The sequence below is a fragment of the Panthera pardus genome, unplaced genomic scaffold (genome assembly GCF_024362965.1).
Source record: "Panthera pardus isolate Hobbes unplaced genomic scaffold, ASM2436296v1 HiC_scaffold_19, whole genome shotgun sequence".
Lineage (NCBI taxonomy): Eukaryota > Metazoa > Chordata > Mammalia > Carnivora > Felidae > Panthera > Panthera pardus.
Window position 1 is genome coordinate 11,652,810 of NW_026526754.1, and position 25,306 is coordinate 11,678,115.

A 25,306-nucleotide genomic window follows, 5' to 3' on the forward strand; every position below is an offset into this window, starting at 1 on the left:
TCTAATGTCTTCAAGCACCTTGAGAAGCTGTCTGCCCAATGGCACCCCAAGCCACAGATAATAAAGAAGGGGCACAGCAAGCACACTTTCCTGTGATGGGCTGAATTGTGTCTCCCCAAAACTGACATACTAAAATCCTAACCCCCTAGAACTTCAGAAAGTGCCCTTATTTGGAGACAGGGTTTTTACCAAGGTCATCAAATTAAATTGAGGTCAGCGGGGCAGGGCCCACTGCAACATGACTGGGGTCCTTCTAAGAAAAGATGAGGACCCGGACTCACAGAGGGAAGGCAGTGTGAAGACAGAGGATGGCCACCCTCAAGCCCTATTCTTGCAACTTTATCCGTGTTTGAAATATTTTCAAGTGAAGTCAAAAACTTAAATAAAAGTAAAGGCAGAATGAAACAGAGTCAAGCTCCTTGGACCCACAGCTGACCCCAGGCAGCAGAGGCCTAGAAGGCCCTGCAGCACCTATGTGAGGCCCGTGGCCCTCACTGAGGGCTGGGATTTAAATCCAGGTTTTAAACTTTTTTTTTTTTTTAATGCCTATTATTTATTTTTGAGAGAGAGAGCACAAACAGGGGAGGGGCAGAGAGAAAGGGAGACACAGAATCGGAAGCAAGCTCTAGGCTCTGAGCTGTCAGCACAGAACCCGATGTGGGGGTCGAACTTACAGACCTTGAGAGCTGAAGTCGGACGCTTAACCAACTGAGCCACCCAAGCACCCTTAAATCCAGGTTTTAAATGGCTTTATTTTTTCTATGATTTTTTTCCCTCAAATATTTAATGTCCTTGCAATATTAAAGGGATTTGAGTTTAGAAAGACTCATGAATGCATTCATGGTCCGACAAGTGATTAAAGAAAGCCTCGTATTGATTCTGGTGATGCTCCTGACTGGGTTTACAGTTGGGCTGGAGGAAGGGCTCTCGTGGTTTGGGGGATGTGGCTCTCCTCTCTCAATCCAGCCACAAAGACCCGTCTCATTTAGTGGGGAGATTCCAGATTAGGCTTCTTATTGAAAACATCCTCACCTCCGATGGTCTGCTCCAATGGCATCTGTGATTCTCGTAAAACCCTGTTCCCTGAAAAAAAGGAAAAGCAATTTCGGCAAATAGGGAAGGACAGGCCCTGCTCTCGCTGGAAGCCCACATTCACCTAGGCTGTCAGCTCCATAACCGTGCCTGCCTGTCTCCCGCAGAGGCGTGCCTCCTGCCTTCTACATCGTCTTCACTCAGGAACCTAGAGGTGTTTCCACCTAGGTCTTCACACTGGGAAAGGAATCAATTTCAAGTATTCACAGCTCCCTGACATCAAGACAATGTTACTGAGCAGGGATGCTGCCAGAACCCCTCAGGCCAATAAACACCATTAATCTTGAATTCCTTGGCCCTCTTTGTCCTCTGTCTTAGGAGCAACAGAGTAATTTTCCCCAGCGTTCTTGAATCCTTTCTGAATGAGGAATAAATAGGTAAATAGCATCTCCTCCTCCCTGTGAGTCATCCTCAACTGATACCACCTTAACTTCGCCTGTGTCAAGCCAGACGTGGCCCCACTCACTTCAAAAGGGCCTCCAGCTCCCGCTTGACCCTGCCCACCACGGGCGGCCCCCGGTAGGTGAGGGCCGTGTACAGCTGCACGAGGGAGGCCCCCGCCCGGATCTTCTCCAGGGCATCCTGCCCACTGCTGACGCCGCCAACCCCAATGATGGGGACTCTGCCTGCAAGAAGCACACATAACATCGTGAGGAAGGGCAGGCAACGTGAGACCCTTAGTTTGGCTTCCCCCGCTCCGGCCCCGGCTGAATGCAGCAGTTCAGGGAACAGTGATTCGGATCAAACCCAAGAGCCTGAGCCACACACAGATCTGAAGACACAGGCACCGAATTCTTGCCTTTGGTGAGTGCATACATCTCCCGGATGGTCTGAGTTGATAAATCCCGGAGGGGCTTCCCACTCAGCCCTCCTGTTTCAGAGCGCAGGGCACCCTGGAGGCCGGCGGGGCGGCTCACTGTGGTGTTTGTGATGATCAGTCCATCGATGCCCAACTGCAATGTGAGACAGAGAAAGAACCCTCCAGTGGTGGCACTGATGCAGTCGGAGTAGCTTCCCCGAGGGTCTGAGACAGCAGCCGGGCCAGGTGCCCACACTATAGCCCCGGGAAGCAAGAGCTATACCAGAGCTCACTATGCTTCTAGAAAAAGGGTCTGAACGAGCCTCAACATAATAGTAGCAGCCATCACATATCGACCACCTGTAATGTTCCACGAGGACAGGATTTAATCCTTAGAACCACTCACTTTAGTCTTGTCCAAGGCCCCTAGGTAGTACATGGTGGAACTAGGACTTGAACCCAGGACTGCCAGATTTGGTCCGTGTTTCCACCATTCTCCTATAACACAGGGGCCTGGGGTAGACTGGAGAGAGTGACAGAACAGTCTGACCAAGACTGACCAAGAATGCAAGCACAAGGCTTAGAGCTCTTGCTGGATGAATGTGAGGAAAGAGACAAGGGAATGGGTACAAGTAAATGACTCATCCAAACATTTGCTTCTCTAAATTTTTTTTTTTTTAGTTTATTTATTTGTTTTGAGAGAGTGTGAGCAGGAGAGGAGGAGAGGGAGAGAGGGAGAGAAAGAGAGAGAGAGAGAGAGAGAGAGAGAATCCCAAACATGCTCCACACTGTCAGCTCAGAGCCCGATGTGGGGCTTGAACCCACAAACTGTGAGATCATGACCTGATTTGAAATCGAGTTGGATGCTCAACCAACTGAGCTTTTCATTAGATGATGAGTTACATCATGACATATCAAACCAGCTCTCACTACCACAGAAAGGAAGCCACAGGCTAGCCCAGCTGGCCAAATGGCACCCACCCCCGCCCCTCCCAGGCAGTGAGAGGCGTCCCAGGGCCTAGCCCGACTCCTACCTCTCTCACCACACTGGCAATATCCTCCTTGTCCTGGGCTGTGAGGTCAGGTGCGATCTTCACCAGCACAGCCGGTTTGCGCGCTCCCTGCAGGGCGTCCCTCTCCTGCAGCACCTAGAACAACACACGGCCAGAGACGGGGACCCCGGAGGCCGTAGCCACAGATCAGCATGTTCTCACGCTGAAGCACCAGCGACTTCTCCTTCTCAGAAAATACATCTCTCAGTTATGCCAAAGACCCATCCCACAGATCTGATTCTCCTGAACAAAGGGATCCCTAAGATTAAGTCCCTAATGTTGTCACTGATATTGGCTAATATATTAAGGCTTATTGAGACTTTTTTTTCTAAAAGAGATAAGAAGAAAATACTGTCACAAGTACTGTTTGATAAAGACTCATCCAGGGGTGCCTCGCTGTTTCATGCAAATCTTGATCTCAGGGTCGTGAGTTCAAGCCCCACATTGGGCATGGAGCCTACTTAAAAAGAAGAGTCATCCAATTTATTCAGTTAGTGTGCTCGATGCTAGGGACAGAGAGAGACAGTCCCTGCTCTCACAGGGTTTATGGTTTAACACAGGGACAGGTAACCAAGCCATTAATTACTGTTAAGCATAATCAGTGTTATGACGGGATTATAGGTATAGCAAGGGGTCCTATCTGGTCCAGGTGCTAAGGACAGCTCCTTGATAGTGACATTGAAGCTTTTTCCTGAAGAATCAACTGGAAAGAAGTGGGTAGGACAGGCTGGTGGAACGGAGCCTGGAGATGTAATTTCCTACCTTGGTCAGCAGGTGGCGCAGCTCAGCCTTTCCCTGAAGGCTCCGTAGCCCAGTGGTGTTCGGACTGGACACGTTCACTACCAGGTAGTCGGCCAAGGGGCCCAGGACTCGAACCCCCTCCACGTAGTCCGCAGCAGCGTCCACCGAGGTCTTATTCTTCCCCAGGTTTATTCCCAGTGGTAGCCCCCCTGTAAAGATGGCTTGTCAAGATTTTGTTCCTAAACACCATTCATTCCCTGTGCAACATTTTGAAGATGTCCTTGACTAAACAGCCCACGAAGAGCCCCGTACACCTCCACCTCTTTGTGTGAACTTCCCGGACCAGCCGGCAAACACCATGGAAGCTGCACGGTGTTGCCGCCTGCTGACCAAGAAGAGGTCACCATCTTTGCGCAGCATGTTTGGGCAACTACTAGGATGTTTTACTGCACTGTGTTCTTTTCCTTTTTTAAAATTTAATGGAAACTGGAGAAATTAGGAGTGCAAATGCTAGCGATAAAAAGTAAGGGCTCATAAATGTAATGAGGACAGTCAGAAATCAACAGGCATGTTAAGGGACAGCTGTTTATTCTCAAGGGCTGTCTGCTGGACTTGAGTGACAGGGTGTGCAGTTGGGAAGAAAAGGCAAAATTAAAGAATATGTATACAAGACTGGAAAATGTTTTCCACTAACCATGCCTAAAATATAGAGGCATAAATCTTTTAGAACTTGGAATTTCAGTTTTCTGAGAAGGGGCTCCAGCTCATAACTAGAATGAGCACAAGTCCCAGTGCTCCCAGAACAGCCCTCATTGCTCCTGTAGCCTGGGCATAATTATTAATGCCTGCACCCTTCACTCCCCAAAATGTCTCAGTTTGCATGGTAACTATTATGCCACCCAATTTAAAAATCCATGGGATTACTGACTTGCATTTTGGACTGTTAGAAAAATACATTTTAGAAACATGCTGTGCCTGAAAGCCAGAGGTTGTCTGTACTTGGCTTCTAAGATACCACCTTATCTGCAAAGGTCACTGGTAGGTCAGTGGTGTCAGCTGCTTTTACCGTGTAATGGTTGGGAAAAGACCTGGAGCACCAAGTGAGCTCCCAAAAGGTGTGTCAGGTCACTGGGATCAAAGACCAACATCTAGTGTTGCTAACCACCTTCTCATTCCCTAACCTAGTCACCCTTTTAATCCCCAGCTTGAAAGTAAATGAGATTCCCTTGGGGGCGGCGGGGGTGGGGGGGTGGGTAGCATCCAATTAGACAAAAGCTACACAAGTCCTCCAAGCTTCCCAAGTCCAGCCTCCATCAAGCCAAGCCATTTGTAAGCTGATTCTTCTTTGCACAGATGAGCTGGCTTGAAAGGAAGCCTTACTTTCATGCAGCTAAGGGATCTTCCATCAGCAGTTAGCTGCCCAAAGGGCCAAGACTCTGAAGTTAGACAGAAATTTCTGAATTACTCTATCTTCAAAAGGCACCATAGCTTCTGTCAACTTATGCTAGCAATAAGCTGTCTTCAAGGCTTCTAGATGCTGGAAAACATGAACAAATCTGCTGGAAGATTCTGCTTCAATCAGTGTTAGTGCTGGAGTAGGGGTGAGGGAGGGGCAAGGAAGAAAAGGGGCTAAAGCTCACACTGGGGACAATAAAAAGAAGAAAGGGAAGCCAGAAGGCAGGAGAGTATCACAAGCTATGGAGGTCATATTATAAGCTTCAAAGTTCCCCAAATGGAAAGGTCTGTAGTATAGCAGGGTCTGCTCCTACCAAAGCTTGGGATTTCCAAACAAGGTAACTTCCTTCTCCTAAAATCAGAGATTGCCGACTGCCTCGGCCCTTTCAACCTTACTTCCTGAAGTGAATCCGATGTCCATAGGTTTTTCTTATCTCACTACCAGGACATTTAATGACACTTAAATTCCTGGAAAGAGTTCTAGAGGAAAATGGCCACAGCCCCACACAATCTCAGAAGACACCTGGGAAGGGGTGGTGAGGACAAAACAGCGCTATAGGCACTACATGGATCTGGAGGGAGAGCAGAGCCCCAGAGAACAGACATCGGCATCTCTGAAGGCGGCCTTACAACATGCATGGTGTTTTCTGAACAAGTCATGAAGGATATTTGCCCAAAAGTCAAGATTAATTCTCCCCGAGTAGGGCGGGGGATGAGTAATTTCACTTTTCTTCTTGATGCTTCTCTGTATTTACTAATGCTTCTATAATTAACATGTATTGTTTACATAACGCACAAAAGGACATCATAGGAAGACCGAAGAAGATGGAGCTCAGGTTCTGCTCACATCTCAACTACCCACGTGACCACAGCGGGACTGCTTTGCTCACTTTCAAGCGGCCCCAGTTATGACACAACACAGGTTATATAACGAGGGAGAAACTAAGCAAGTCTTTGCTAAATTATGAAATTCAGTTACAATCTTGCTGACTGTGATAAAGGCAGGAAAATTCCTGAGTTCCATAGTGTTTTTTTTCCCTATTGCTCAGTCACATTTACTTCATTAAGAATTCCTGACCTTTCTCCCACAGGTTTCCTCACAACAAACGGAGAAAGGCCCATTAGCACAACCCCACTTTACCTTCTGTGAGCCTGGCCTGCTTCTCCTGTCTGGCCCGCAACCTGTGTTCCACCACCGAGAGTCCGTGACTGTTAAATCCATATCTGTAACATATAAGCAGGTGGGGAGGGGACGAGGTTAGAGCCCTCGGCCATAAGCCAAACACTTTGGAGAGATGGTTTCATGGCCACTTCTACTATACTTTGGACTTTTAAAAACAGGAAAGAAAAAAAAAATCAGAGTCAGTTCTTAGACTTTCAAGGTTTAAACACCCCTGGAATTCCTAGAAAACTTGCCAGAACACCATCAAACACAGAGGGAAAGATTTAAATTTGCAAACAAGTCTCTCAGGTACCTAGCACTGGAAATAGCCCAGACTCGCCAGGTAGCTGTCCCCCGACCTGTCTGATTCCAACCCACACTCCTCCTCACTTATGTACCCCTCCCCTGCAGCGGGGCCTCCCTGACAACCCATCTTTCCTCCTCCTGCCTGTGCTCCACAAGCTCCCTCCCAGAGAAGAAATAATAACAAATGCCTATTATTTAAGTCACGTTGTTACTTGCAGCCAAAAACACTGAACAGATAGAGGAGCACCTGTTTTTGTTTACTTCATGAATAAATTGCTCGATTCACTTGGCAGGCGCTTACTGGGCACCCACTCCAAGCCACCCACAGCAAGGAGGCCAAACACACAGGCTCTCCTCCCTCAACCACTTCTCGTTTATGGATTCTGCCCAGTACCGTTGTCCTGGTACCTGCAGTTACTTGTGGCAGCCGAATCATCAACAAGTATATTTTGCCTGGAAATTCTGAAGATACCGATCCCAGCCTGCAATGCAACAGAAAGCTCAATAACTTCATCTCTAATGCTGGAAAATTTCCCTGAAATAAGTACAATAAAGCAGGAAGTGCGGCCACCTAAAATTCCCACAGGTTCATCTTCCAGAAGGCCATCAATGGTCCCAAAGATGCCTATTAAACTCTCTCAAGGAGACTCTGAAAATTCTGTTACCAAAAAGCAGACACTTTTTCATTTTCTGGGTTTGCTATAGTGAATACTGCCTAGGGATTGCAAAGAGAAGGGCTTTACACAATCTAGAAGGATCTCTCTTATTAAAAGCAGCTATCCATATGGATTATTAAAATTTCCAGTTTACTAAAGGGCAGGGCTTCACCATCCAGTTCAAGAACTTGTAGCCACATGTGTCCCTGAGCACTTGAAATGTGGCCAGTACACCCTGAGAGCACTTTAAGTCAAATGCACACTGGATTTAGAAGACTTGCCACCAAAGATGGTAAATAGTTAATTAATCATTTTTATTTTGATTATGTGTTAAAATGACATTCAGAACATGTTAAGTATTTATAATTAGATATAACTATAAATAATAATTAAATAGAATATATTATTGAAGTGAATTTCACCCATTTCTCTTTACTATTTTATTGTGACTACCTGAATATTTTAAATTACACATCATATTTCTGCTGGACAGTGCTGGGCAAGAGCACTGGAGTAACAATGTGAAAAAAGCACAAACCCTGAAGTCAAATGTATTAATCTCAACCCCAGATCTCCCACTTATGATCTCATGATTAGAGATAAGTCATGTAGCTCTCTGAGCCCCTGGGGTGTATATGTGTTAAACTAGAATAATAAAATCTGCTTTTATGCCTCCACACAGGAGATGCTCAACATGGTTCTCGAACATTCCCAATAGCAGAAAAATGTCCACACTGTATGACAGAAAAAACAGGCAGATCTCCCATTGCTGAGCGCCCTCCTGGGAAGAAAGTATCCCCTGTGACCTCTGGTCCAGTCACACACCTGTTAATGACAGCTTGGTCCTCTGGGAGGCGGAAGACTCTGGGTCTGGGGTTTCCTTCCTGAGGTTTTGGAGTAACACTGCCGATCTCTACAAAACCAAAGCCCATCTTGTAAAGTCCATCCACAGCTTCCCCATGCTTATCAAATCCTGCAGCAATTCCAACTGGATTTCGGAATTTATGGCCCAGGACTCTCACTTCCTAGGGAGAAGGAAACAAAGCCAGGCTATCCTGGTGTTTCTCAAAGTGCAGGCCCCAGCACTTCTGTGTCAGAAGTGCCTGTGGAGCTTGTTAATCAGAAGGTGTTCCAAGAGCACCTACCAGCATGTCAGAGTCTTGAAATGTGGCACGAGGCAGGAGCCCCAGGGAGGTGAAATGAACGGCCAGCCTGTGGGCTGACTCCGGGTCCAGCAGCTTCTGCAGAGCTGGCATCAAGTGTTCAGCATAGAAATGTTCATCCCCCGTGGCCGTCAGGTAGGAAGTGAAGAGAAGTCCTCCGCCCCCCAGGATGACCACAGCATCCTGGGCCCGCTTCTGAGGGGGAAAAAAAGAAAAAGGCCCAATGGGGCCAGACAGCAGTAACTTCTCTGAGCCCTATACACCCAGGCACACAGGACATAATGGCATGTGACATGAAGCGATATCCCTAGCCTTCTGCAAACACTGGTCTCCTTCATTTCTAGTCTTGCTCACACATTGGTCTCTACTTTCAGAGGCTGTATCCACACTTCTGCTGACCCACACTTGTCTGGCCTTGAAGGACTCTGGGCCAGAGGCTTCAAAAGAGGCAGTACTGCCCCCAGGGGGACATGTGGTAGGCATTTTGGAGGAATGCTAATAGATTTAAGTGGGCAGGAATCTGTAAAGGTAGACACCTGCACTGTTTTAGGCTATCTGACAGATGAAGTGTCCCTGTCCTGCATGGCTTTTGGAGATACTACTGACATTCAGTATGTAAAAAAATCTATTCATATTATTTGAGCCTGTATTCCACCACATAAAAACACCAACTATGTCATGCACAGTTTTCATATGCATTGACTTTTCCAGGAATGCAGTTCCATCATAAATTGAGAGATGACTGCACTGTGTTGCACAGAACGTTACTAAGCCTTGTTCACCGTTTCAGAGATCTCAGGAATGGTATAATGCTTTGTTTGGGTTTTGACAAGAAAACATACCTGAGGCGCTGGAATTTCCAAATAGAGGCTTAAACACCTGAGTCTCTCACTAAGTGAGTCATGCCCAACATTTACATACTAAAATACATGTTATTTTATTATGAATTCCTTTAATGTCTCCTTTATATTCCAGTTAGGACATTATGCTAATCTTTTAAAATTATACGTAGATAGATTACATTATACATAAATTCCACTTCAGGATAATAAAAGCAGTTGCAAAATATTTTTTTTAAGGAGCATCAGGTCTTATTGAGTCAAGAATCACTAATTAGTTTTGGGCACCTGGGTGATTCAGTCGGTTGAGCATCCAACACTTGATTTGGGTTCAAGTCATGATCTTACTTTTTGTGGGATCGAGCCCCTGCTTGGGCTTCTCTCTCTCCGCCTCTCTGCCCCTCACCCACTCTCTTTCTCTCAAAAACAAAGAATCCTACTTGAAAAGTGGTTCATAGTTATCACTGCCAGATGATGAGTCATCAGTCAGTCATCTGCCCAACAGTAATCGAGCACTCAGAGGTGGGCGAAATAGTCTCCGCCCTCAAAGAGACGACAATCTTATGAAGAGACAGTCATTAATCAATGATCACGCAAATATGTAACTGCCAATAGCTATGAATTAACATACGGTAATAACACACCCCAACCCAATCTCAGAGGTAGAGGAAGGCTTCTTTGAAGAAGTGACTTAAAGCTGATGTCCAAAAGATAAATAGGAGTTAACTAGGACGCAGTGGGAGGGTATGAAAAAGTGTAAAGGCGCTCACAGTGGCACAGGGTAAGGAGATGCACCCAAGAAATGGGGGAAGGGGAAAGGTTTGTCTGGAACCAAGGAACAAGGCAAAGCACGGCTTAAAAAGAAGCTGGGGAGATAAACAGAGACGTTGGCCAAAATGAAGATTCGGGTTCTCCCTCAACAACTAGGTGGCATGATCAGATTTGCCTTTTTAAAGTCACTCCCAGTTGTCGATACAGAACAAGTATTTATTGTCTTGCTTCCAGTCTCCAGCGGATTGTAGGAACGCTCCTTAATGTCAACAAGTATCTGAACACACTTACATAAGCCCCCGCCCTAAAATTTCATCTAGAAGGGCTGGGGCCATGTTTTAGTGTAACTTCACTGCACGATGGATCCTGCACACAATGTTAGGCGGTCATGTGTTCACTAAACGCCCGTGTGCCAGGCTCAATAAACGTTTGGCCCACGTGCGCTGACACAGACCTGCATCTACCCAGACAGGAACGTGCTCTTATGCACACTGGCCAAGCACACGTGTAAATGCACACGCACGTGTGCCTCCAGAAACGCACAGACGTGCAAACTGGGCCCACGATCTCGGAACCGCACTTCGCCCCAGGTTAGCCCTCCAATCTGCTTTAGCCCCACTCCTCGCCCAACTCCTCCTCGCTGCCGCAGAGCCCACTTTCTGAACTCACTTTCAGCAGTCTCCACGCCATGCTCCTTCCGCCACTGGGCCCGCCTCTGGCTTATTTCCATTGGAAGAGATGGCGGTGAGCCCTCCAATCACCGCCCTGCCCTCCAATCACCGCAGCTGCCACCTCACCAATCACCAGACAGGAGGGTGAGGCGGGCCTCCCAGCGGCTGAAAAGGCCTCGCTCCGGCCCGGAGGTGTGGCTAGACGCTGGTACCCGCGCGCGCAGTCACGGCAGCCACGCTCCTTCCGCCCGCCGGAGTCCAGGTGTGGGCGCAGCGCTAAGCTGAGTTGCGATACACTCGGCTTGGGGTGGTGTGCGTAGCTGTTCTGCGGCCCTGCGACCTCGGCGACAGAATGCGCATAGGTAGAGCTTCAGTTCTAAGCAACACTGTCACCAATATCTTGATCATTTAAGTTGAACATGTGATATGCTTGCGCTCTAGGTAAAGCAGGTATTGAGACCATATATCAGGCACTGAAAAAAAGGTTGGAATGAATTACGGCCCTGTGGAGTTGACCTCAGAGAAGTTTCCATCAGCCTCCGGTTTCACTTAAAAATGCCTTAAACGTATGTATGTGCGTAAATATGTATATTAATGAAAGTGTTGGGAAATCAACACTTTGTTACAAAGTCTTGTAACACCCAGAACGATTCCATTGCAGCGAAGACTTAGTGGACTCCTAGTCAGAAGCCTTCCAAATTAATTGGACACTCTTTTTCCTGCCATTTCAAGACTTTTCAGTTTTCTAGTTTCCCTTCCCACTGCTGTCTCCACAAGTGCCCACCCTGCCCCACCCCCAGAATTATTTCTCTTTATAAATACTTTCTCTTCTATTCATTTACTAAATCACATTGGCTTCTCCCGGTATGACCGTTTCTTCTATCTCAATATGGCCACGTGCTGGAAATAATTTCTTTCTCATCTGAACTTTTATAGATAGATATATGCTGTACCTGTCCAGTGACACTGTCTTTATTAATTACAATTGTTATATCTTTTTTCCCCTAACTAGACTGTACACGTTCTGAAAGTAGGGACCATACCATATTTATCTTTTGATTACTGCAGTGTTTTTCAGACTGAGGGAGGTGTATTCTTGGAGTATACACTTAAGAGAATTGTTGATACTAGTATCTTTCCATAATGATTTTTAAAGATAGTATAAGCATTTAGGCCATTTGGATAACCAACTGAACCCTGAAACCTACCATGCTATGTCAGTGCCCACAGTTATTTGTATTTGTTATCACATTTTGGTGCCAAGAAAGAAAACTGGCTAAACTAAATGATAGATGTGCCACAGGTGCAAAACAAATGACATGCTGTATGAACAAAGGTTTTTCAGCAAGCTAAATAAAGTGGTGAGAGAACTGATTTTTCCCTACAGCATGAAATAGCTTGTGTGCCAAATCAAAAGAACCTGTGTGGTCATAAGCCAGTACAGTTGTTATGTCAGGTAACTGTTTAGTTCAGCACGTTTTCATTTCATTAGTTTTCAGTTCTGTTTGTATTAATTTGTATTCATTCGTTCATGGTTGTGTAAGAGCTTTAGCATATAGTTTATGCCTGGTTTTATGGCTGAATGTATTTAAAAAACAAAATACAATAACTTAGACACAGCCTGGGGGTCTGCCAGAATGGTTTCCTTTTAAAAAACCACACAATACTTTTCTCAATTTTTAGCAACTCTGACTTACATATTCATCATCTTCTCCTTTCCAGCTTAGGCTTAGCAAGTAATTAGCTAAAAGCTTATCTGGTTGTGTAGACACAGGTGGTGGTGCCCTATAAAGACTCGTCGCTTTATTGATCTTTGCTGTTTGTTTTCAGCTTATAGGAACTCCACCTGGGTTCTTAAATTAAAAACACACAAAACATCTTTTATCTCCTTGACTAATTATTCCCTATTCCTAAAAGAATAATACTAACAAATATGACTAACCCACTAAGAACATTTTTAAAGGACCAGGCAGCTGCTGAGCCCCTGCACTGTTGTTGCTCATAGTTCACAGAGAAAATGTTCTTAAGAGGAAGAATCTGGCTTTGGTTATATGTCAGAACAGGTATCATTCTAGGAAGTGAGCTAAATAGCCCAGAGCAACATGGTAAAAATAATTGTTATCAGCTTAACAAGTTTCACTGTAGCTTTGAGGAAGCAGAAAACTGCTGTGTCCAGGGAGGACACCTTGCTTACACTTGGAACCGGGAAGGTTCGGGATCTTTTCTGGGACTTTCTAGAAGAAAGGAGTAAGTGGTGGATTGGACAAAATCTCATGCTGCTGGGAAAACATCAAGAAGAAAAACAACCCAGGTAAGGCTTTGAGACTCAGCATGTACGAAGGACACTTCCTTGGGGCACCTGGGTGGCTCAGTCAGTTAAGCATCTGACTTGGTTTCAGCTCAGGTCATGATCTCACAGTTCATGAGTTGGAGCCCCACATCAGGCTTGGTGCTGACAGTGTAGAGCCTGCTTGGGATCCTCTCTCTCTGCCCCTTCCCTGCTCATGCTTGCTTTCACTCTCTCTCTCTCACTCACTCACTCACTCAAAATAAATCAATAAGGTTAAAAAAAAAATGAAGGGAACTTCCTTACTTTGACTCTGGAATAGGAGTAAGAAAAAAATTTAAATCTTTCCACTTTTGTACACAGAAAATCTGTTGCTTTGCTTCATTACCACAGTTCTGAAATATTTACACTTTTGAGCTTCAGCCTTTGAATTGTCTGTGTAGCAAAGATGATGAGATTTTTTTTTTTTTTAGTGTTTTATCAAAAGGTAACATACCTGATCTTTCACTACAAGTACTGTGCAAGTTTCTGAAGTGGGAAACCTTTTATGGCCCCTTTTTTCCTGGTAAATACTTCTTCATCACTCTTGGCTCCAAGTTTCCTAACTCAGAAACCAGGAGAGAAATTATTTGCCTGTTATCTGTCTTACAGAGATATTTTCAAAACCATGCACCATAATACTGTGATCTTACAGAAAAATCCAAGGTGCAATTATATCATCGTCGTCTTCATTGAAGTCTAGGTAAATTAATACTAAGCCTGGTGATAACACATAATATATGAAAAATCTATACTTTGTGGAGGTGAGGTGGAGAACAAAGGCAAAAGAAATACAGAAAATATTAAACTTCTTTATAAAACTTGCAGCCCAGTGACAAGTACTGCACTTGAGACAGGCTGAGTGACCTTCCTCCAGGAGGAACTGCTTCAGTGTCCTCCTTAACTGCTTCAATGTTAGTACTTGGCTAGAGGCAAAAGGCAAACTTAGCTCAACCTCCAGGATCCTGTAAGTCTTTAACATATAAAAATCCCTTTGGAAACTTCCTTTATCTCTACCCCAACCCAAGATACATGTTAACAATCATCTTGCAAGCATATGGCCCACTGATACACATCTGAAGGGTCTCATGACTAAGGTCTTGATTGCTTGGAGACTTATTCTATCCCTAACCCCCTTCTGGTAGGTAGGTAGGGAGGTAGATAAAGTCAGTCACTCCTCATTATATCATGTATAATATATTATATATTATCGGTATGTAGTGAGTCACTCCTCACAATACCCCAGCAGCTCTTTCTGCCTGTGGGTCCTGTCCCCATGCTTTAATAAAATCACCTTTTTGGCACCAAAGTTGTCTCAAGAATTATTTCTTGACTGTTGGCTCCCGGACCCCAACAATACATAGTATCAGGGAGAAATCCTAAAGTTTCACCTATTGGAAGCTAGTAAAATTTGGTTTTCATATTTAATTTTTAAATAGGTTGACTTTGGAGTATGAGGATCTGTGTCTGGTCCTCCTTCAACAGATGTCGCGGCCAGCAGAGTCACAAAGCCCACCAGATGCACTTACATGTCCAGAAACTCCAACTGGATCTCATCAACAGCGCACTTGGGCTCACTGGGCCATTCTTTCAGTTGCCAGGCTGGTAAGTGATGAAGCCACATGCGGCCAAAGGCATAATTTCTGGAAACCTACAGTATGTTGGTTAAGGAGTCTGTTCCATGAAAGGTATATGCAAAGTGACATCTGAGGACTGAAAGAAAAACTAAAGAAAAAGGCTGACAAGTCCAGCTTGACAAGAAATGGTTTATTAAGGGGGAACCAGCCAAGAGGAGAATGTTTAAGAATAGGTGTGTTTTCAGGGCACCTGAGTGGCTTAGTCAGTTAAGCGTCCAACTCTTGATTTCAGCTCAGGTGGTGATCTCACAGTTCATGAGTTCAAGCCCAGTGTCAGGCCACACACTGCTTGGGATTCTCTCTCTCTCCCTCTCTGTCCCTCCCTCACTTGTGCTCTCTTTCTTTCGTTCTCTCTCAAAAATAAGTACATATTAAAAAAATAAAAAGGATGGGTGTGTGCCCTAGTCCTGTCTCAGGGGCAGATAAAGGACATTATGCCCTGAGGTTTACTTAAGGGTGTGGTTAAACAAAAAGAAGGTTGGAGTGCTCTAGAAGGTTTCATGTCACAGAGTCTGTGAGTGATAGTCCATAGGATGGATATAGGGATTTTGATGATACTGATTAGATATTGATTTTCATGATACTGATTACAGTAAGTAACTGTTCATCTGGAATGACTTTCACATGCAGCCTACTCTGGTAGGTAGAGTTGTGCCTGATGTTGCCTTCATTTCTTGACTTGGGTGAAGTGTGGGAGAAAGTGTATGAGTAAACTCCCTTTTCCTCAGGTACCCTGAATCCATTCAGTGCTTGGGCTTCGGAAGGAAGACGAGAAAAGCTAAAGGAGGAAAATAGAGTATGGTGTAGGAAGATGTGAGGGTGAAGGGTGAGGAGGCTGTTGTCTATAGGTTTTTCTCAGGAGTAGGCCATGAAAATTGTGTGTGTGAATGTGAGTGTGTGGTTTTTCTTTGAATCAGCATTTTTCACGGTGTTACATACAGCATTCAGTCTTAAGTCTGTGAATTCTTGGAGACCTTACTATGCCTCCGAATCTGAGTAAAAATTTTATTCCACTTTAAAAAATGCAAATACATTCTTATTAAAATATGAAGCATCTTTGGGTGCTTCATAAAACAGAATACATTGCGATGTTTATCTATTACGAGAAAAATAAAAGATCACCGTCCTCAAATACTGGGTATTGAAAGGACCCAGTATTTCAAGTTGATAATTTTTTGGTTTCCAGCCTCTCATTCTCCACCCTTTCAAGCTCCCTGTGATATGCTTGTCCGATTTTGCTGTGATAGCATGCTGTTTTTGGCAAGGGCAAGGTTGTGAGGCGGGTCTCTGCGTACATCAAGTGGTCCTGTGTTTCACTGTCACAGATGGGAGTGATTGTGAACTGTTCTCCATCTTCACAGCAGGCTGTTTGGCCCAGCCCATCTCCACGATAGGAAAAGCAACCCTTAACATAGCCTAAATGATGACAATTTTTCCGTCCATTTTTCACTCTCCAAGATTTGAGTTTTTACACATTTTCACTTACTCTTCATTTCGGAGTGAAATGCATTTCCTGATATTTATCACTCGTGTACTTGCCAGATATTACTGTTGTGAAATAGAGAATGTTTGTACAGAGGATAATCTGGGGCAAAAAGAATTCTAGGGGTGGGGCGCCTGAATGGCTCAGTCAGTTAAGCATCAGTCTTGAGTTCAAGCCCCATGTTGGGTGCCACGCTGGGCATGAAGCCTACTTAAATTAAAAAAAAAAAAATTCTAGGGGCAACCTGGCTGAGTTGGTGGAGCATGAGACTCTTGATTTGGGGTTGTGAGTTCAAGCCCCATGTTGGATGTAGAAATTACTTAAAAGATAAAATGTTGAAAGAAAAATAACCAAAAAAAAAATTTTTTTTTTAAAGAATTATATTCAATTATCTAAGCCAGCACTGCACATTCGGAGCCTGCTTTCCCATAATCATATTAAATAAGTCTCTGCAGTTAGGAGCTCAGGCTCTCATGTCAGACCTCTGAGTTCATGTCATGATTCTGGAACTTTCCTGTTGTGGCACCTGGCAAGTCCTTCAAAGGATTGTTATGAGGACCAGTAAAATTATACAAGTAAAGTATTAGAATAGTGCCTGGCAGAATATTATAGTTCTTACTGCTAATATTGTGAAACTTCTGTTTTTTAGGCAAAGTGTGTTTTCTGCTTCTAGATGGCATCACATTCATGTCAAAGGTCATTGGAGATCCAATATTGCTAATTACTTTTATATATATATATATATATATATATATATATATATATACACACATATATATATTTTAATGTTTATTTATTTTTGAGAGAGAGAGAGACAGACAGACCGTGAGTGGGGGAAGGGCAGAGAGAGGGAGACACAGAATCTGAAGCAGGCTCCAGGCTCTGAGCTGTCAGCGCAGAGCCTGGTGCAGGGCTCGAACTCACAGACAGCGAAATCATGACCTGAGCTGAAGTCGGATATTTAAACAACTGAGCCACCCAGGCACCCCAACCTTTATATTTTTTTTAAGTTTACTTATTTATTTTGAGAGAGAGCACGAGTGGGGGAGGGACAGAGAGAAAGGGAGAGAGAGATGCAAAGCAGTCTCCCAGAGAATGCAGAGGCCAACGCAGGGCTTAAACTCAGAAAATGGCAAGATCATGATCTGAACCAAAATCAAGAGCAGGGGGTACTTAACCTACTGAGCCACCCAGGTGCCCCTGCTAATTACCTTTAAAACTAAAGTATTGACACATGTAATTGCTTAGAAGTATTCAGAAGTCACTACTGTTGCATTAGTGTTTATACATTTTATTGTGAACTTAAGGAGTGCCTCTTCCAAAATAATATGTTGGTGGGAAAAGTATTTATAAATTTGTTCCTTAACATTCAAAAAATAGAGAAATGCAAATTAAAACTGAGATACCATTTCCCACCTATCAGTTGGGCATGAATCCACAAACTTAACAACATATTCTGTTGGCAAGACTCTAGGAAAGTAGGTACTTTCGTACATTGCTAATGGAAATGCAATAAGATGGTTTCTAGGGAGAGGTATTTGGCAATCTCTAGCAAAATAGCATTGACATCTACCCCTTGACTGAGCCTTCCACCTGCTGGGAATCTATCCCAAAGTTACACTGGCAAAAATATAAAAAGGTACACACACGATGCTATTCATTGTGGCTCTCTTTGTAATAGCAAAAAAATAGAAATAATCCATATACCCATCTAAGGGGGTTCCTGGTTGTAAAAAGAAATGAGGCATATCTCTATGTACTGCAGTGGGGTTACTTCTGGTTTTTTTGTTGTTTCGTTTTTGTTTTTGTGGAAAAAACCCTGCAGAAAATGTGTAATGTATTGCTAACTTTAAGAAAGAGGGTAACATGAATATATATGTGTATATACCAACACACACATCTGTATAAACATAATGGAAAAGCAAACAAAAACTAATGAAAATGATTACTTATAAGGTAGAGACTACTTAAAAATTTAAAGAAAAAAAATTTTCAAAGGACCTGACATACATAAACATAAGGCAACTCCAGATAAGGCAAATCTCCTTCTTCAATGAGAAGATTTAAAGACAATTATTTTGGGGTAAACTTGACTATATCATATCTAAGGATATAGGTGAAACAGTCAAATGTCTCATTTATTAACTTAGTAACTTGTTCTACGAAGGCATATTTATTTATTTTATAAAAATATTTCTGCACCTAACCTAGGGCTTGAACTCATTACCCTAAGATCCAGAGTCATGTGCTCTTCCAGCTGAGCCAGCCAGGCGCCCCTCTACAGAGGGATATTTAAAATCAGATGTTATATAAAGTAGTATATTAATTTAGGAGCACTGCTCTCTCAAAACTCGCATTTTATGACATAGCTTTATTGAAACTTTTCAAATGCGTCTTCAGCCTCAATGCTTTAATTACCATCAGGGTGATTTCGGTAAAGATTTAAGTTTTCAAAGTACACCATCTTTACTTTCATCTAATGCCATCACAAAACGCTTCTTCCCCAACTCACAAGTACCCATTTACAAAAGCAATTGGGGGTCACTGGGTGGCTCAGTTGGTTAAGCATCTGACTTTGGCTCAGGTCATGGTCTCACAGTTTGTGAGTTCGAGCCCTGTGTTGTGCTCTGCACTGACAGTGTGGGGCCTGCTTGGTATTCTCTCTCCCTCCCCTGTTCACACTCTCTGTCTCTCTCAAAATAAATAAAAATTTAAAAAACTAAAAAAACAAAAAACAAAAAAACCCCACACCAAACACCGAAAAACAAAATCATTTGGAAAAGCTGATTTTTACATTTGTTCTTTAGATAAATATTCATGTCTCTACAATGACAATTTCTAAATTGCTCTTTTAAGGGATACTTAGAGGGCTTGTTGACAAAGACATCTAAAACTTGAAGTTGGGGGTCATACCCCTAAGACTAAACACTAGATGCACTTTGAGTTGTCTCTTTTCCAGCCTTTTGGTCAGGTGTTCTCTATATAATCATTCCAGACTGGTATTGACTGAGGTCATTTCAGGCTAATGCATCTTTCCCAAATAGTATTTATTTTCAAAATTAAAAAATATGAGAAAGAACACTTCCTTCGTTTGAAACACTCTGCAAAGACTTTAGTTTTTTATTTTTAAAGTTTTTTTTATATTTATTATTTTGAAAGAGAGCGAGATAGAGCACGAGCAGGGGAGGGCCAGAGAGGGAGACCCAGAATTCAAGGCAGGCTCCAGGCTGTGAGCTGTAAGCTCACAGGAACCGCAAGATCATGACCTGAGCTGAAGTCAGAGGCTTAACCAACTGAGCCACCCAGGTGCTCCTGCAAGGACTTTAAGAAGACTCTTTTTAGATGGAAAAATGTGGGAGAATACATTGTCCTTTATTTGGGCACATGTGAAAAAGAAGATGGCCAAAGGCCTATCAAGAAAATAAGTATATATAAAATTAGGGCAAAGATTGCAATAATAAGAGCAGACAATTTTCTCTTTTTCCCTTTGCCCCTCTCCCCTGCTCATGTTCTAATTAAAAAAATAAAAAATAAAAGAAGTGGGGGGCACCTGGGTGGCATAGTTGGTTGAACATCTGACTCTTGATTTTGGCTCAGGTCATGGTCCCAGGATCGTGGGGGTCGAGCCCCACACTGGGCTCTGTGCTGAGTATGGAGCCTGCTTAGGATTCTCTCTCCCTCTGCCCCCTCCTCCACTCGTGCTCTAATAATAATTTTAAAAAGACATTTAAAAAAAGATGAGACAAAACGCAAAGCAACAAATATTAATTGGGTACATGTTATGATGACATATTTCAGTATTAATTAATCTTGTATATCCTTTCAGGCACGAATTGATTTCACTACACATTACCTGAAGTCATTTTTTTCTTGGTATTGTGACTTTTCCTCTTGTCTTCTTGGGTCTCCAGCATAAATGAGAACTATTTCCATTTCTTTCATCTTGGTCTGAAAAGGCATCTATTTGGAAGCCAATGGAAAAGGTAATTTATAGTATATAGCTCTAGCTTTAAGTCTATAAAATAGTTGTTACTAGCACATATATGATAATCAAGACAACACAAAGATTTTATTTGTTTTTTAAGAACAATAACATAGGAATTCTCAAGGGGATCTTGTGCTCTGGAATAGTCACATCACCTTATACTATCCAATGTCCCCAAATGAGGTCCACCAAGTGGGTCAACACTAAGAAGATAGAATTAAGTTCACTTTATGAAATTACATTCTAGGCGCTCCTGGGTGGCTCAGTCAGTTAAGCGGCTTACTCTTGATTTCAGCTCATGTCATGATCTCCCAATTTGTGAATTCAAGCCCTGCATTGGGCTACACACTGACAGTGCAGAGCCTGCTTGGGATTCTCTCTCTTTCGCTCTCTCTGACCTCCCCGCCTTCAAAATAAATAAACTGGAAGAAAAAAGAATTACATTGTAAGCACAATATTCTCCTTGTGTTTTATAATTCCTATTGATAGAGAGATAGGAACTCAGTAGGTGAGCAATAATATTCTTGAATGTGCCTCATCGTGTACACTTCCTGTTTCTCACACACGCTGCCCAACATGGCTTGGCAAAACCACACAACCTCACTGACTATATGTCAACTGAAATTCGGATCATGAGCCTGGCAATCACACTGTATCCCGGGGGTTATTTATGCTTCTACTCTGAGAGGACTACTTCTCACTTCCTCCTCTACCTCCAATGACTAGGAAGTCCCTGATCCTCATTCTCAGGTCAGGTCATCACCTTGATTTCTGTTTCGAAAATAAAATAGAAGCAATTAAGAATCCTCTCCACAGACGCCTGCCACCAAATGTGTCCACTGAGCAGCAAGCATCTGCACCCACAGATGCTTGTCTTCTGTCCTGTTCCTGCAAGTTCCCCGTACTCCTACCCACAGTGAATCCCTCTAGCTGCACGCTGGCTCAGATCAAGGACACTGTGCTGGCTGCTGTTTTTTCTATCTTAAGACAAAGCACCAATTCACACTGCCTCATGAATTACTGCCCCACTTCTTTCCTGATCTTGAGCAAAATTCCCCTAAAAATTGTCTAAACTTGCTATATCCAGTTCCTCTCTTGCTCTTTTTCCTTATTTTTAGGAAACAATTTTTTTTTCTAATTATGGAAAACAATGATAGAGTTTCAATGTCAAAATTATGAAACCAGGAAAAAACTAAATTCCATCTCTGTCCTTTCTACTCTATTCCTTCCCTCACCCAACATGGGCTCAAACTTACAACCCTGAGATCAAGAGTCACATGCTCTACCGACTGAGCCAGCCAGATGCCTCTCAGGGTCCTTTGAAATTTTTGTGTCACTTTTTTTTTTTTTTACATGTGTTCCTATTAAATTTCATGTAAATGAGTCTAATTATTTGACTCTGAAAATATTTTTGTAGTACAGTTTATCACATTTAAGTTTATTTTAATAATCTGTCATTTCTTATGTGCTTTCTGGTTCTAATGCTTCCTTGCTGTTTTCTTCTGTCTTTGTTGGACTTTTGTTCTTCAGGACTCTCGTTTTAATTGTTTACCTTCAAGGAGTTGTTCTTTTTGAAAACACATTCCTTCACCTGTGTTTGCCTAATTGCTGGGCTCAGGAATGAAAGTCTCTTTAGAAGCCCCCTCATGTGGTTAAAGGAATATAGCACATGTTAGTTTTTCTTCCCCACCCTCTATTCCTAGATTTTGTTAGTATAGTCTGTAGGTTTTATTCAGGTTATTGTTACATTGGGTTTTTAAAATCTATATTATATGATTTAAGAATATCTTTTTGGGGCTCCTGGATGGCTCAGTTGGCTAAGCATTTGACTTTAGCTCAGGTCATGATCTCACAGTTGGTGGATTCCAGCCCCATGTCTGCCCCTGCGCAGACCGCTCAGAGCCTGGAGCCTGCTTCAGTTTCTGTGCCTCCCTGTCTCTGCCCCTCCCTGATTCACACCCTGTGTGTCTCTCTCTCAAAGGAAAAAATAAATAAAATAAATAAATATATATATATATGTGTGTGTGTGTGTGTGTGTATATATATATGTATTTAAAAAAATTTTTTTAAAGAATATTTTTTTAAGTAGTCTCTACACCTAATGTGGGGCTGCAACTTACAACCACAAGATCAAGAGTCACATGTTCTAGCGACTGAGCCAGACAGACACCCCAAGAATACCTTTAAAAAAAATTTTTTTTTAATGTTTATTTACTTTTGAGAGAGAGAGAGACAGAGCGTGAGTGAGGGAGGGGCACAGAGAGAGGGAGACACAGAATCTGAAGCAGGCTCCAGGCTTAAAGCTGTCAGCACAGAGTCTGACTCGGGCCTTGAACCCACGAACCACGAGATCACGACCTGAGCCAAAGTAAAACACTTAACCAACTAAGCCACCCAGGTGCCCCACCCCAAGAATCCTTTTTAAAAACTTTTAGCAAAGCAAGGTTTCTAACAGTTTAGAACTTATATCAATTTTAACTGGAGGTGTTTATGTCCAATCATTTTACACCATAACTTTATCCATCTTGAAATCTTAATTTTGTATCATCTCTATTCTAGTTGTTTTCACAAGATCCACTGGTGGAAATATTTTGGGAACTCATGAATAGTCAAAAAGTCTTTTCTTGTCCCTTCCCAATAAGCCATATTTTAGCAGGGTTTACAAGTTAAAACAGGGTCAGGTGCTCTAACAGAAGTCAAAATGGTAGCTTGAACAAAGTGGAAGTTGATTTCTCTCTTCACTTACATAGCAGTGTAAGTAAGCAGTCCAGGGCTGATAAGATGGCACCACAGTTTATAGGGCCCAAGCTCTTTCTGCCTTGTTCTGCTGTCAACTTGTAATTGAATATCGTGGTCTATAAAAGCTGTGTTAGCTCCTGCCTCGTGTTCACATTCTATCAAGTGGGAAGGGGAGAAGGGAAAGTGGGAAGCCTGATCATTTTCTTTAAGGGCACAGTCTAGAAATTGCACCAATTACTTCTTGTATCCCATTGGCCGGAACCTGATCACATGGCCATACTGCTGCAAGCAAGGAAGGCTGGGAAATGTAGTCCTTAATGGAGCTACTATGTTTCCCTGGAAGGAAGGCACCGTGGTGGAATAAGCAATAGTCTCTGCACTATAAGTAACATTTCCTTCCTCAGTCTTCCCCTCAAAACTCTGTACACATCATTCCCTTGTGTTTTGTCATTTAATGCTATAGTGGAAAAGACTACAGTTAGCCTTTTTTTTTTAAATAATAGGTAGCCTTTTTTCATCTTAGATTGTAAAATGTTTTAATCTGTGTAATACAGAAATTCTTTTAGCATGCATCTAGATCACTTTTCACTGATTTTGTCTAGAATGTGATGTTCTATATACACATTGTTCTTGGCTTGTGAAAATTTTATTCTCTGCCACCTATTTGTCACTTCTGTTTCATTAGTTCTGATTTTGTCCTTAAGAAATACCAGTTATCGGGGTACCTGGGTGGCTCAGTTAGTTGAGCATCAGACCCTTGACTTAGGATCAGGTCATGATCCCAGGTTCATGGCATCAATCCCCTCATCAGGCTCCACACTGAGCATGGAGACTGCTTAAGATTCTCTCTCTCAGGGTGCCTGGGTGGCTCAGTCGGTTAAAGCATCTGACTTCCAACTCAAAATTTGTGGGTTTGAGCCCCACAGTGCACTCTGTATTGACAGTGCAGAGCCTGCTTGGGATTTTTTTCTCTCCCTCTCTCTCCCCCCCCCCCCTCAAATAAATAAACTTAAAAAAAAAAGATTCTGTCTCTTTCCCTCTGCCCCTCCCCTGCATGCATGTGTACATACACACACTCTCTTTCTCTTTATCTCAAAAACAAAAAAACAGTTATCCATGTGCTAAATTGCACGTTTCTGTCCTCCATATCTTTCCTGTCATTCTTTTAAATGAAAAGAATGGTTTTGTATGCTTTGCTCTGTTGCGTTCAGGGCAAACTCCTCACTTTTTTCCTCCGTCTCACTGTTTTGATTTTTCCAAGTCGGTTCTGTATTACCAGTGTGGATTTTAACTTTTCTGAAGCATTTTAGCTCTCTCAAAATCCTCCAGTATCATTTATTTCTCCTTTAATTTATCTCATTCTTGTGCATGTTAGCTTCACTTGGTTTATTTTTAAGACTTTCTGTTTATATTAAGGATGTTAACCAGCTTTGTGAAATATTTTTCTGGATTTTGCTGTTGATAATTTTCAGAGGCATATGTTCCTCTAAGTCCTCTGGATTCAATTCCCAGGGTCCAGAGTGACATTCATGGGCTTCTTTTTGTTGTTTTTTTCCTCATCTTTTTTTTTTTTTAATGTTTATTTATTTTTGAGGTGGGGGGAGAGAGAGGAAGAGGGAACAGGGGAGGGGCAGAGAGAGGGGGAGAGAGGATCTGAAGCAGGCTCTTTGGGGACTGCAACAAGTGTCTGATGTGGGGCTCAAACTTACAAATCACGAGACCATGACCTGAGCCGAAGTTGGACACTCAACCGACTGAGCCACCTAGGTGCCCCAGTTTTTTCCTCATCTTTTAAGGCAAGGCCTGTCCAAGCACAGTGTTTGTCCATAGACCAAGAAACTGGATCACCCTTGGTTCAGCAGCTTGTTGACCCACCTAGTGGTCATAACCCCTTTCAGATCGCCACTTGAAGCACAGGATCAGTTGCTGGTTCCCCGTGAGCTGTTGAAGTAATGACCCTAATCCAAGGTGACATTTTTCTCAACCTTAAATACATTGCTTAGATTTTTACATCGTTCGATATTATTACACTCATTCTCCAGATGAGAGAGCTAGTAGGCTGTCATTTGTCAAGGCTTCATAGTTACAGTAAAAGGTAGACCAGGTCAAGAGCTCAGGTCTTTTGCCTCAGAATCCAGTTTCTAAATTTTTTTTAAAGTTTATTCATCTTGAGAGACAGCGAAAGGGGGGGTACAGAGAGAGAGGGAGAGTGAATCCCAAGTAGGCTTTGTGCTGTCACTGCAGAGCCTGATGTGGGACCCAAACCCATAAACGGTGAGATCATGCCTGACCTGAGCTGAAACCAAGAGTCATGTGCTTACCCGACTGAGCCACGAGGCACCCTCAGAATCCAGTTTCTTTCTTCTACTTTCCATACTGCATTCCTTGGTAGAAAAACATGGCAGTTAACATCTCAGAACTCTGTCCTC

The 25,306-nt window shown here is 43.0% G+C and overlaps 2 protein-coding genes across 3 annotated transcripts in view; one reads left to right on the top strand and one right to left on the bottom strand.

Annotated features, from left to right (window-relative positions):
- Window positions 1-732: 732 nt before the first annotated feature.
- DHODH (dihydroorotate dehydrogenase (quinone)) lies at window positions 733-10,788 on the bottom strand. Of its 2 annotated transcripts, XM_053906616.1 has the most exons (9): window positions 10,706-10,788; window positions 8,409-8,621; window positions 8,089-8,288; window positions 6,281-6,363; window positions 3,706-3,893; window positions 2,926-3,039; window positions 1,892-2,045; window positions 1,559-1,718; window positions 733-1,083 (listed from the first exon to the last, which is right to left on the bottom strand). In XM_053906616.1, the coding sequence occupies exons 1-9, from the start codon at window positions 10,724-10,726 to the stop codon at window positions 1,029-1,031; spliced, it is 1,188 nt and encodes a 395-aa protein (XP_053762591.1). In that variant the 5' UTR covers window positions 10,727-10,788; the 3' UTR covers window positions 733-1,028. The 2 variants fall into 2 exon arrangements, with proteins under 2 accessions (XP_053762591.1, XP_053762592.1); XM_053906617.1 differs by lacking the exon at window positions 1,559-1,718.
- A 175-nt stretch (window positions 10,789-10,963) lies between these two features.
- PKD1L3 (polycystin 1 like 3, transient receptor potential channel interacting) overlaps window positions 10,964-25,306 on the top strand; it is an 80,133-nt gene continuing 65,790 nt past the window's right edge. Inside the window, 3 exon segments of the mRNA XM_053906821.1 lie at window positions 10,964-12,916; window positions 12,918-13,018; window positions 14,519-14,638. Of these exon segments, the coding sequence (XP_053762796.1) occupies window positions 12,725-12,916; window positions 12,918-13,018; window positions 14,519-14,638 (413 nt within the window). The 5' untranslated portion in view covers window positions 10,964-12,724.

Excerpts from the sequence above, each read along its gene's own strand:
- DHODH (XM_053906616.1), bottom strand. The coding sequence starts at position 10,726 with ATGGCGTGGAGACTGCTGAAA. Across the intron at positions 1,719-1,891 it reads GATGTATGCACTCACCAAAG|GCAGAGTCCCCATCATTGGG; the intron begins GCAAGAATTCGG and ends TGCTTCTTGCAG. Across the intron at positions 1,084-1,558 it reads GAGCTGGAGGCCCTTTTGAA|GGAACAGGGTTTTACGAGAA; the intron begins GTGAGTGGGGCC and ends CCTTTTTTTCAG.